Source organism: Juglans regia, chromosome 7 (assembly GCF_001411555.2).
Source record: "Juglans regia cultivar Chandler chromosome 7, Walnut 2.0, whole genome shotgun sequence".
Classification (NCBI taxonomy): domain Eukaryota; kingdom Viridiplantae; phylum Streptophyta; class Magnoliopsida; order Fagales; family Juglandaceae; genus Juglans; species Juglans regia.
In genome coordinates this window covers 27,713,245-27,726,963 of record NC_049907.1, presented here as the reverse complement: position 1 = coordinate 27,726,963, position 13,719 = coordinate 27,713,245, and the positions used below count along the sequence as shown (strand labels likewise).

The following is a 13,719-nucleotide window of genomic DNA, read 5'->3' as shown; positions in this document are numbered from 1 at the left end:
AAGTCAATACATTTGGAGCATCTATATTAGCTGTCAGACCTTTTTTATTAGGTTTTGATCTATTGTGAGCATTGTTTGAAGCTCCAGATCCAATTTTGGCCTTTTGATTTTGGTCCAATAGTTGACCAAGATCATATATAGCCCATTGTTGGTCACCGCTCTAGATTTGATATTCTAGTTGTCAGCCACTTCATCACTAACACCATCATCTCATCGGCGATTAATTAATTAATATGAAGGTTACTCTCAAATTTCAAACTCAAAATTTCAAGTTCTCCACCATGAGTTTGAGAGTGGATGTTGAAGATAATATCAAATCAATAATTTTATTTGATATTACCTTGATTTTATTTTCATAGTTATAAAATCACTTTGATTTTATATTATCTTTATTTAATTTTCATAATGTTTAAAATATTTACCTTATTAATGTGATTTCCACTATAAATAGGGATGCATACCTTGTATTCAATGATAATTGAGAATAGTAAAGATATAGCCCTCAAAGCCTCTCCTCCTCATCCTCTCTTCTCAATCTTTTTTTATATTATGTTCTATTTTTTATCATGGTATTAGAGTTATTGACTAACGCTAGGCTCAATCCTATAGAATATTTATTCTTCTGCTAGCTTTACCTCTAACAAAATTTTCATCGTCGTTCAATTATGCATCGTCTCAAATCAATACATTTGGAGCATCTATATTAGCTGTCAGACCTTTTTTATTAGGTTTTGATCTGTTGTGAGCATTGTTTGAAGCTCCAGATCCAATTTTGGCCTTTTGATTTTGGTCCAATAGCTGACCAAGATCATATATAGCCCATTGTTGGTCACCGCTCCAGATTTGATATTCTAGTTGTCAGCCACTTCATCACCAACACCATCATCTCTTTGGCGATTAATTAATGAATATGAAGGTTACTCTCAAATTTCAAACTCAAAATTTCAAAATTCTCTACCTTGAATTTGAGAGTAGATGTTGAAGATAATATCAAATCAATAATTATTACCTTGATTTGATTTTCATAATTATCTTTGATTTGATTTTCATAATATTTAAGGGCAGGTTTGGAGGGTGAGATAAGAATTTTGTATTTTGTTTTAATGTTTAAAATATTATGTTTTAGTATTATTATTGTATTGGGATTTTAAAAAGTTGAATTGAGATTTGAAAAAGTTGAATTGTTTATTATATTTTGTATGGAGATTTGAAAAAGGTGTAATGATTAGATAAGATGAGATGAAAATTTTGTGTCTCATCCCACCCCCCAAACCTACCCTAAGATATTTATCTTATCTTATCTCAATGTAATTTTCTTATAAATAGAGATGTATGTCTTGTTTTCAATAACAATTAAGAATAAAAAAGATGTAACCTTCGAAGCTCTCTCCCTCATCCACTCTTCTCCATCTTCTTTTATATTATATTTTATTTTCTACTTTTCCTCCACTTAGAACTTTCTGATGAACTCTTTCTCGAGTTCTTACTACAACGTGCTTTCTTAATTATACTGCTATGGACTGGGCTATTGAATAACAAACACTGTAATTCTAAGAGCAAGTGACTAGCCCACACGAGCTGAATGTCCTGGACTTTCTACTTCAACTACACGTGCTAATAACAAATACCTATTTTTTTTCGAAAATTTGTAGTACTTTATTTGAGAATGTTTGCAGAAGGGTATTTGAAGTTATATAGAATCCAGACTATGTGCTTCCTTCAATCTAATCGACTAATTCCAAGCTGCAACTTTGAATTAACAAAACAGGTTTGATCAATGTACAGCTCTTTTAAATATCATAGAAGAAATACTCTATTAAAAGAGAATATTATTCAATTAGTGAAGAGGTATAAAATCTAACCTACTCCTTGAGTCCATTCAATACATTAGAGCAATAGGCGTGCAATGCAAGATAAAGTTGGAAGAAAAATGAATTCCTAGCCTATTCATAAACTCAACTCTAACCAAGCTTCTTTTGCTAGAGGTTAATAACAAAATATCTTAAACTTATTAATAAACAAAAATAAACTTTAGACAAGTTGAGTTTCATACTGACCAATACAATTGTTATATGGATATAATTGACAATATCACTAACATCTCGTTCGAATGTTAAGATAAGATGAAAAATCTATAAATAGTAATGAGCTTAAGTTAATATATTGGGTGGCTCTACTCCTACGGAGCTCCTGAAAGGGGCTCCCACTAGTAGATTTTAGATTTTTCTTTTTTTTTTGTACTTTTTTCTACTTGTATTTTTTAACACTTCTAATTCTTTTTTTTTTTTAAATACAATATTATTAAAAAAATACTAACTTAATCATTAAGTAAAAAAAAATAAAAAATAAAAACCCAACAGTAGCCCAAGCGAGAGGAGTAGACTTATTAATATATTTTATGAAATTTTGATAAATGAGAAAAAAAAATTGAATAAAAAAATTATAAAATTAAAATATAATAACAACATTATTTGTTAATATTATTTTTATTTTTGAAATTTAAAAAAAAAATGTTTTTTCTTTTTTTAAGTTTGGAAAAACTGGAATAATTAGGTAATATGAGGAGATAATAAGTTAAAAAATTAAAAATTTTAAATTGAAAAGTGTTTGTGTTTTAATAGTGTTTGGATGTTGAGATGAGATAAGATAGATTGAAACCATCTCGACATCCAAACGGGGCCTAAGACTTGGGAGTCAAGTATTAGGGTTTTGATCATGAGCCTGTGGGAATCGTGCCTTCAGTTACTAATAAAAAGTTAAAAACCTTTCTGGCAATTACAACTATTTGCACATGAAACTAAAGGGAGTCACTAGGGGTGTAATGAGTAATAACTTGCTTAATAAAAGGGTGTTATGAACCCACTAGATAGAACTCACCCTTAAAAACTAGCTTACAAGGGAATAGTACCTAAGGGCTTATAAACCACCAACCAATCTCATACATAGTCGATGTAGGATCGTAACAACCACCACGCTCCGCAACCGACATCCACAGCGGTCCCGGCGCTCACACAGGCTGACTGTGCGCTAAGTCTTTTCCTAACTCTGGGCAAACACTGCCATGTCGGCATCACCCCCCGTGCCGCACGATTACAACCGTCGCAACATAGCCTTAGATGTGGGGTGTCTCTGATACCATTTGTTATGAACCAACTAGGTAGAACTCATTCTTGAAAACTAGCTTACAAGAGAAATGTGCCTAGGAACTTATAAACCATCAATCAATCCCATACTTAGTCGATGTGAGATCGTAACAAAGGGATGTAAACTCCTATAATAGAAGTACAATTATCTTAAGGAACCTTTCATTGTCACCGCTTTGAGAGACCTTATTTAAAAGATTGCACTTGACACAGGAGATTGTATTAAAATGACACGATGCAGCTTGTGGTAAAATAACCTATAACCCTAATATACATTAGAATAACTGCGGACACAATTATAAATGTGAAATGCTACATTCAGTGGCTAGCAGGTAAAAACATCTGATGTTCATCACCTGAATAGCAAAATCAATTATTCCACAAAGAGGCAAAGAATCAGATAAGGTAGAAAAATGAATCATCATATTTATTGTTCAGTATGCAGCCAAACATGTTTGACAAGTAACAAAAATATATATGGAGAGAGAGAGAGAGAGAGAAGAAGAAGAAGAAGATAAGGAAGTGATAACCTGAGAAAGGTCATCCTCACCAGCACAGACAATATCACAACAGCTGAAATGAGCAAACCTACACAACTCTCCTGACCCAAAAGGAATGCTTGGGTAAGGAAGAGATAGAATGAATTGACATACAAGATTCCACCCTTTCCAGAAGATCGACAATTTCGAGCAAAAATACAGAACTGTATACCAAAAGTCAGACCAGAGTGCATTGTAGACTGATTCAATAGTAAAGCTGGATTTGCTATGTCAATCTTTTCTTTTTCACCCTATAACAAAACAGGTATTAATTACTTTTTTCCGACACAAATTGAGATACTTGGCTCAATCTCATCGATAGCTGCTGCCATAAGGCTGCTGAGGCATATAACCACCTGTGCCCATCATGGGGTTATAACCACCAGGTATGTTTGAACCAGGAGGTAATCCAGTTGGTGGTTGCATCTGAACTCCTTGCCCCATACCCATGTTCATTCCCATTGCCATACCCATGGGTTGATTCATGCCTCCATAACCCCCCATGCCCATGCCCATGCCCATGCCCGCACCAGGTCTACCGCCCATGCCCATGCCTGCACCCATACCCACGCCCATGCCCATACCGGTTCCAGAACCCATCATAGGATTTGGTGGTCTGAGGGCGCTTGCACCAGCACGGCCCATCCCAGAACCAGATCCCATAGCTTTACCCATGTTGACAGTAGATGTAACAGGACTTGTGGTAGGTTTTTCCATCCTCTTTTCCTTCCTATTAAGTGCATCAAAATCAATTCCAATATCCGCCAAAGGATTTATTTTAGCTGTGTTGAAAAAGAAACCACGTCAAATAACATATATAGTAGATATTCAAAAAACTTGTAACCAAAGATTTTCCCGGTGCCCTAATATTCTGAGAATGTCAATTATGATATGTAGTAACGGTAGTAGTAAAATAATAGTACTACTGATGATGATGATGACAACAACAATGATACCAGCATGCACTTACGTCCAGATATATTTAAATTGACAAGCCCTCTGCTTAGTGTATCAGACCAAACAGTTGACTTGGTCTCAAACTTGTCCTTGGCCGGTTGAGGAACAATTGAAAGTGATCCTGTTGAAGACAAAAGAGTTTGCTGTGAAGCCGTAGGGGCATTTGGTCCTGCTTGAGGAAGCAAATTACCAAGGAAATCATTGCTCTGCTGTAAAGCTGGTCCAGTGGCAGTTTGATGAGCAATATGTGCAGTAACTGCAGGTGCAGAACCCTGTGGTGGAAGGAAGTTCATGCTGTTAAACTGCGCAGTTGGTCCAGTAGATGCTTGAGGAGTCATATGTGAAGTGATAGATCCTCCCTGTTGTGGAAAAAAGTTTCCACCATTAAGCTGTGCAATTGGTCCAGCTGGAGTTTGAGGAACCATTTGAGAAGTGGGGGGAGACATAGATCCACCATGTGGAAGGAAGCTTCCACTGCTGAGCTGTCCAGGAGGACCAGCTTGAATCTGAGGAGCTACAGGTCCTGCTTGTACGTGGAAAGTGTTGTAGATATTAGCAGTTGGCAGTACAGGCTGGCCAGTTGGACCCGAAAAAGCTGGCTGTGAAGTAAAAGAAGGTGAAGGTCCAGGAGGGAGGATGTCTGCCAGAACATCATTGTTCTGCTGTGGAGTGGACAGCTCTTGAGGTAAATATTGTGAGTTTGTTGGAGGTTGAGTATTAGAGTCACTGGGTCCAGAGTAAGTAAGGCCAGAAAATGTGTCCCCAAAGCCAAAGTTTGTGACTGTATTCGCATTTGGGACACCAGATTGGAGCGGTTCAGCACTCTGGTTGATGGTAGGCTGGAAGGAATCAGTGGGAGCAGAAGTCTGCTGTTGGGTAGGGAAACTGTTGGAGGAAGGAATGGCCTTGAAAGGAGAATCACCAAATGGATCTTCAAAAGGCTGCATCAAGGATAAACACTCAATCCACAATATTCATTTCATCAGAATAAATGTAAAATAAAAATTGGGATAGAAAGAGGGAAGGGGGATGAAGGTTCAAGTCTTGCATGTTCTTTGGTATGTGCAGAAACCAAACTGGAACTATCCATAAAAAGAAACACAAGATCTACAAGTTGCAAATGCTCCATAATGTTAGAAATTTGTGTATAATAATCTTGATGTCATATGCGATTATTATCAAAATTTCAAGATATGTCTCTGAAAACCTTGCACACCAAAGAGGCACTACTAAATCTGCCACTGGAAGGAATGGAACACATTAGCACATCGAATTTCCATAGTCTCAATAATGGTACATATGTTTAAGGGTGAAGATGTAAGGCTCAAAACATGTTTTTACTTCAGTTCGCTTAATCAACTCAAGGAAAATAGATCCTAAAATTCATAATAAATTGCATAAGATGCCTACCTGATTGACGCCATTAGCTGCTGAAGCTGCAGTCACAAAACTGGTTGCTGGAGCAGAGTTTGTGTGGGCATCAGCCTCGTAGGATGTGGTCACAGATGTAATTGGCACAATGGCTAATGAATTTGAGGGAAACGAATCGGAAAGGGAGCCAAGTAAGTCCATCTCAGCATTGTTTATGGTAGCTGGAGCAGCTGAAAAAAAAAAAGGACAAAACACAATACATGAATGTCCAACTACGTGGTTGATTTGCTGGCATTGCTGCAAGAGCACCAAAGTAAATTTGCATTTTTAGCTCCTTAAAGACCATGGTATTGAACTGTATAAAAACATTGCTGTACACTCATTGCCATCATGTAAATTAACAGTAATTGTTCACTCATGAAAGTGGTGAAAAAAAATTGTTCAGAACTATAAATAGAAGCATATATGACTTCATCAATTCAGGAAAGGAAAACAAATTATACCATGAAACAGAATCTCTTAACTATAGAATTCCTCGGTAGAAGTAGGAAACAATGAGCTAATAAAATAGCTTTTTTTCTTGATCATTTAGAGATAATACAACTTGAGAGAAAACCATCAATATTTGGTAACATAATAGCTGATAACTCAACAAAATCTAGGAAACAGAAATCACATAAGTAACAAGCAACTATCGATTGAAAATTATAAGCTGGCTACTATGATTCAAATTAACAGCACTTCAACAGGGGTTACCCTGGCTCTCTCTCCCTCTCTTCTTTGTGTCAAAATATTAATAAACTTCACCAGATACACATTTGAGGTAAACCCTTAAGTTTTATAATCATGCATAATTAACATTAAACCATAAGATATCAATTCTATCTGGTCAAAGCCACAAAACTCAACAGAATAAAGAAGTCATAAAGCCCGAGCTGACACTAAAAAAGTTAAGGTAAGATAGTACAGTCACACAAGTAAATGGATATTAAAACAATGCAGGTTGATCAACTTTGTTGAGTTGAATGCAGGACGACTGTGAAACCATAATTTTAAAGTTACCGCATCCCAACAAATTCTCATTGTATATGAGGTTGGGATACTTCAATTGAAGCCCAAACCTAAGTCATGCCCAGACTTAAAACACATACAGAGAGAGTAGTCATGTTGCAGCTCCTCTGTTATGCCGTTACAGCTAATAAAATCATTATAAGTCGATGATATCACATGCATATCAAAGCCTTCTCATCGTAGATGTATATCAGGTTGTTAAATAAGCAAAAATTCAACTCTCAACAGACTAGTTGGGCCGAAACATGGGCACAAAAGCCCTTTGACATTGTCTGTACTAACCGAATCATAAGTATGTGCACCCATAAGACAACACATTGACGACAAGCATGCTTTTAGATTTTTTCAATTTGGGGGGCAAACTTTGGTGGCTTCTGAGCAAAAATTAAGCCCAATCTTTTGGTATGGGGATGGAGCATGCAAATCAAGGGATCATGGCGATTCTACCATTTTTTGGCTTGACAAAATAATGACCTCATGTGCATGTCATTCTTTCAATAACTTAACATATAGCATACTTTCTGAGGATGGAGGTGCCTTGCCATAATACATATAGCATTCTGACACTGACAGACAAATATAATCATGTGCATGTCATTGTCCAATCACTTTACAGACTTTTTTTATCACGTCAAAAACATTCAGTCCACTTTGAAACCAACCCTCATATCAGTGTCCTTGATGCATGAACTGCCAAAAACTGCAGGCCATTAGCTAAATCGAGTCACTCGGTCCAATTAGATTATACTTTTTATTTGTTTTGTCCATTGGAGACTAATTGGGCCTTTAGGCCACAGTGGTTCATTTCAGTTTCAGGAAAAACTTCTGTACACTCCATGCTTTTTTTTATAGGTCAACTTCTGTACACTCCATGACCCAGCACTGCCTTCAAAACCAAAAGCAATTCGATATGCAAACCTCTAGGAACAATTAAACTAACTAAAAAGAACACATGCAAAGAAAATCACAAGACTTTTACGTACCCTAATCCCCAATCCCAGCAATCAGATAATATGAATTCGTCACTTTTGAACCATAATTTAGAAGTGCAAAGAAAAATACATAAAATATTAACATTTCATGTCCATCCACAAATGAGATATACTCTTCAAAAATGACTAGTAATATCAGAAATTCATTTAATATATCAGTGTATAAGTAAAGGGAGCAACTCTGACTGGAACCAAAAAAAACACACCTATATTGTTTTCTGTACCTGAAACTGGACCGCGAGGATCAAACTCATCAGAAGCCCCAGCTTCCTGGTTTTGAGGAGATTCCGAAGTACTGTGAAAAGTGGTTTCATGGCTTGGAATATTGCTAACAGGCGACGAATCTTTGGGAGCAGATGCTGCTGAAGTTTCTCCATCCCTGTCAACAAGAAGACATCAGAAAAATTTCAACCAGTGAATAATAGCAGTGAATAATAGTCAAGCAAAATGATGGTGTGCTATAATGGTGCAAAATTTATACCTTTCATTGTGGACAGGGCTTCGGGACTCGCTCACAGCTTCTTCATAACTTGGAGGAGCACCAATATGCTGTTCAGAAAATTTCCGCTCAAGTCGCCTGCAAAAGATTATTTATGTTTGTCAAACAATAAATTTTGCTCGCTCAGACTATTGACAAGATTGACCATAAAAACCCAATACCAACAACAATTTGACCATGCAAGCACAAAGAATTTACCTTCCATCCAGAGATTGGTCATCCGCCCTGACACCACTGCCTCTGTAGAGGGAAGAAAAGCATAAACTACATAAGTTTACAAGGTCAAGGATGTCATGAAGGCATCCTCTGCATGCTTATATTGTAAAAGGAACACAGAATTCATAAACAGGTATCACACCGGAGCAGTTCTATTAAACACACCAACTAATAGACTAGATACAGGACAGTTCCCTTTCTTGCATTGTAGTGGTGAAGCTTCTCAGTAGCTTCAATGGATTACCCTTTTATTCAAAGTAGGTTCTGTCATATTATACTTCACCGTATACTTTTTCACATGTGGAGACCTCATTTCTATGAAAGTTTTGCTTCTTCAATACTTAAAAATGAAGACTTAACTAAAGATACAAAGTAAAAACAACTTAATGAGAAGGTAAAAGGAAAAAACTATCAAAAAGTCAACATGTTAGTTTATTGCATTAGCAACATAAATATTACCATCAATAGATACATACCGAGATGAATATTGACCATCATCATCAAAAGCACGATCTCTGTCTCTATCGAAGCTCCTACTTCTTGTGCCATATTGGTAATCATCAGCACTCTGACTTCTTCCCCGATAATCATCATCCCTGTAACCATCTCTGTTGTACCGTTCTTCATAATCTTTGCCATCACGACTGTATGAGTCCCCATATCTACCATACCGGTCATCATCCCTATAACCCGATTCTCTCTCTCTCCCATAGCCATTCCTATCTTCATCCCTGCTTCCGTAACGACCTTCAGAGCGATCATCATCATATCTGTCACCATATCCTCCTGTACTTGAAAAAGAACCAGGCCTATACATTCCGCCAGTTGATGAGGCACTACGGAACCTATCAAGCCATAAGTTAACAGTTAGAGAATCTCACTGATAAAAAAACAGTTAGAGAATATCATTGATGGTAATCTAGTCATACACAAATATGAAATACAGTTATTACAATTGGGAATTAAAGAGGGGGGGCGGGGAGGGAGAGAGAGAGAGAGTATCCCGAAAGAATTTCAAAGGTAGAATATGCAAAATAGCTATGTCCAAGTGTGGGAGAAAGGGGGATTTTTGTGTGGGGAGGGTGTGCTTATTTCCTTCATAAGATGATTATACAAAAGGTGCCACAAAAGCTATCACAACTCTTCACAATTGCACCAATGCATCCAGATAGACTAGCAACACTGACAATCATAGCTCAGCTGTGTTAGTGTAAAATTAGAATCTACACACACAATTCAATTGCACAGAGATAAATAAAAAAGGAGAGAGATCATCTGATATGCTATATGACAGAAAAAATATATAAAATATGAACCCTTTGTAAGACAACGCATAAACAAGCTACCTTCAGAGGGTGAATGATGATAAGACATTCTGGAAAATTCACTTGCCTGATACTTCAAAAAATGAATGAACTTTTCATTGCCTTCTGGAATTCATGGAATTTAACACAAAAATGGAAACTAAAGACACGTGTCAAATCTCTAAAACGGCAAGAACTTGAACAACAACAACAACAATAGCAACAACAATACCAATACAAATAAATGTAGCGTAAGGCAGTGACATCACGAAGGCAGACAACTATTTTCGTAAACTGACAATGTGAATGGAAAAAACCATTATAAGAATAAAAGAATTTTCAATTCTTTCTAAGAACTTGGCTTACTTGTCCCTATTAGCAGCAGCCTTCTGTCTAACTTCAATTATTCTTTCTTTATCGTTCACTAGGACCACAAGACTCTGAGATTTCTTCCTGACATTGTTTCCCTGGTCCCTTCCACTGGAATCGATATATTGAAAATCGGACAAAGTCTGCCATGTGGGAAAGATAAACTTATCACTAAGACAATGATAGAATCTTAATCATTTCGATATGAATGAAAACTTGCCTAAAAAAATTCAAAACAACAGATCAGTTAAATAGCACTCATGAACTAGAAATTACCTGTATTTGATAAGCATGTTCCCTGATATCTTCTATGACACGTTCTGACCCATTGGCTACTAGGTAATCCAGAACAGTCAAAGCCTGAAGCTCAGACGATAGATGTTTTAGTTATATCATCACAACATAAAGTGGGAATAAAATGCAACAGACGCTACAGTACACAATATTTATCAAAATATAAGGGCCATCATGGAATCGAATAATGGGACAAAGGGGATAGATCCTACTTAAAGTAATTTTTTTACATTTACTAGATTAAATCCATTAAAATTGCCTATCATTATTAATACAATCGTTTACTTTATCGAAAAAAAAATCCATTAAAATTGCAAACCTTATAGACATGCCGCCAGTTCTTTCCAGTATCATTAATCCGCTTCCAGATTACTGCCATGATAATTTGGTACTCATGACTGCACAGATATAAAAGTCAGGTCCTTCACTTTCAGAGAGAGAACTAATTTGGGACAAAAGAAAAGCATTGCAAAGCATCTATAATAGAATGATTGAGCTTACTAGTTTCGGGATGCCTGTGCAATATCTGCAAGAAGTGATCCATGAGGACCCCAGGTCTCATTGCTAGTAGCATCAAGAACCTAAAAGGCATAAGAACAGAATTTCAGTTTCACCGATCTTGCACACAAAGTTACCTGGTATTGCATTTCTAGATTATCGATACACAATTTGGGTGGCAAGGGCTACATGCCCAGTACAGAAGCGCAATGATCACCAGAAAAGACACTTCCAATAATACATAATCAATTGAATTGGGACAGTTCATAGGCAGTTATGGTTCTATCTCACCACTATTGACACCTAGAGTTTTTTTTATATATAATTACAACCATAGATGAATCATTAAACCTTATTTTCTTTGTTTGATTGGTAGAGGAATCGATAAATCCTTTGAGTACCCAAATAAGTAAAAGAACTTATAAAAGAAAGAAACATTTACCTTCTGTTCAATTCCAGGAACTTTAAGCACTTTTTTGTTCACCTCTCTCTTCCTGTAAGAAAAGCAGCAAATAACAGCACATTTAACGCAAACGCGGTCACATAATAATAAAGCAACAATATAGGACAAAAGAAACATAACAGCACTGGATCTATGGTTCAATAGCAAGCATCCAAAGAACAATCTTGTCTCTTCAAGGTTTCCAATGATTAGTCAAGAAAACAACATACTCAGATGCAATGAGGCTATCATGATAAGCACTACATAATGAGAATCACAGTCAAGACTTACAGGTCCCTAACAGTTTGATCAAAGGCTTTCTTCATCGTAGCTGGTGTTCAAAACAAAAAGTGCTATAAGGCAAAGTCACGCGACCGACTTCAAATGGAGCTATCTTCAACTATTCTTCATACACTGTTTCAAAGAAAGCTTGAGTGGTTAGATTTCCACAGCTATAATGAAGCTCAATTGCTTTCAATAAGATGCACGAACAAACAATGAGAGACAATAAAGAGTTTGTTTCCAGCACACTGCTTTGGACTAATTACAATACGTTCACACATGCACATGCACGCACACAATTTGAGACAATCAAGAGTTTATTTCCAGCACACTACATCGGACTAATTACAATACTTTCATATCTTCAAGCTCTGCTTGACTCTTCAAAGAACATATTGACATAGCACAAAGCAATCATTATTACTAGGTAAACAAAAACGAATCAGAATATCCAAGATCTCCGTAAAAATGACAAATGAATTTATGATAGCAAAAATAAAGCAGATCTATATAATTCCACCACATCAAGTTGGCTTGCAAAGAAGGAAAGAAAAGCACACAAGTATGAAACTCATAGCCATAATGGCCGGCTGGTACGGCCACTAAAGAATTGCTTATACAGTAAAAAGCTGCTTATATATATCATCTCCTGGGAATTAAGTCACGATCTTTGAACCTCAAGCCAAAACATAATAAGTGCGAGAAATCAATGATGAGGCCCCCAAAACCGACAAACATCATGGTACGTTAGGTCATAAAACGCAAACGCACGGAAAATTGTAGAAATGAGGACAAAAAAGATGTGCAAGCAATAATGTTCTGTTCAAAATTCAAAAGATCGTGTCTTTGCGAGCAACAATGAAAAAAAAACAGTACATATGAAATGAACAAAGAATCAGAGATTGAAAGTTGAACTTTCCATATGAGCCAAATTCAATTCGTCAAGAAATAGCTTAAATGTTTTTTTGTTCACGTAGCTGATCCAAATTACAAACAAAACTGCACCCAGAATCCACAACAATTTGCATATATTGAATCGAAATGGCGCATATACTCGCACGAGAGGTCATCAAATTAATGGGAGGAAATGAAGGTTAAAACGGGGCCGAATCAACATTGAAAACATCAGAAATAAAAAAAAAAATGCAAGGAATAGATCTGAAGCGCAGAAAACAGAAAGCATCGAAACGAACCCAGATCCAAATATAAGGAAAGGAGATCAAACGAACCTAATCAGATGGAACCTAATCGGGAGGGCGGCCTGCTCTCTTATGACAGCGAGCGAGAGAGAGAGAGAGAGAGAGAGGGAGAGAGAGGAAAGGATAGGAGCGGAAAGTGCGAAGAGCTCCTGAAATCTTTGAAATGTATTCTTGTGTTTGTTGAAATAATAATACGAGGGAGAAGAAAGAAAGCAGCAGACGAAAGAAGACAGCTCAACTCTTAACACGCAGTGTGTTAAGGGATTTCCTTTTTCTATTATTATTATATTTTTTTTTTCTTTCACGAGCCACCCAAAGTCACCTACCTAAATATTTTAGGATTTTTTCTGTTCTTTTTTCTTTTAATTTAGTTTTCTCGGCTGTCGCACGTTTTTTTGATAAAATATCAAAAAAAATTGTCGGAAGTGTTCCGCTCCGGTCTGATCTGATTTCCCAAGCATTGAAAAGACGAAGAATCTTCTAACGCGTCTGGTGCTCTTTCGACTTGACCCTGCACCGTCAATGTTTTTAAACACAAATATT

At 36.6% G+C, this 13,719-nt stretch overlaps 1 protein-coding gene across 2 annotated transcripts; it reads right to left on the bottom strand.

The window, feature by feature from the left end:
- Window positions 1–3,539: 3,539 nt before the first annotated feature.
- Window positions 3,540–13,411, bottom strand: LOC109020905 (clathrin interactor EPSIN 2). Of its 2 annotated transcripts, none has more exons than XM_019003428.2 (14): window positions 13,207–13,411; window positions 11,987–12,109; window positions 11,696–11,747; window positions 11,257–11,336; window positions 11,075–11,153; window positions 10,738–10,821; window positions 10,459–10,604; window positions 9,265–9,633; window positions 8,771–8,812; window positions 8,555–8,650; window positions 8,280–8,452; window positions 6,050–6,240; window positions 4,653–5,580; window positions 3,540–4,464 (listed from the first exon to the last, which is right to left on the bottom strand). In XM_019003428.2, exons 2-14 carry the CDS (start codon window positions 12,019–12,021, stop codon window positions 3,995–3,997), a joined length of 2,745 nt encoding a protein of 914 aa, XP_018858973.1. In that variant the 5' UTR covers window positions 12,022–12,109; window positions 13,207–13,411; the 3' UTR covers window positions 3,540–3,994. The 2 variants fall into 2 exon arrangements, with proteins under 2 accessions (XP_018858973.1, XP_018858974.1); XM_019003429.2 differs by having other exon boundaries at window positions 8,298–8,452; window positions 13,207–13,410.
- Between the last annotated feature and the right edge of the window lie 308 nt (window positions 13,412–13,719).

Excerpts from the sequence above, each read along its gene's own strand:
- LOC109020905 (XM_019003428.2), bottom strand. The coding sequence starts at position 12,021 with ATGAAGAAAGCCTTTGATCAAACTGTTAGGGACCT. Across the intron at positions 11,748-11,986 it reads GATCAAACTGTTAGGGACCT|GAAGAGAGAGGTGAACAAAA; the intron begins GTAAGTCTTGAC and ends CTTTTCTTACAG. Across the intron at positions 4,465-4,652 it reads CAATTTAAATATATCTGGAC|CTAAAATAAATCCTTTGGCG; the intron begins GTAAGTGCATGC and ends TTTTCAACACAG.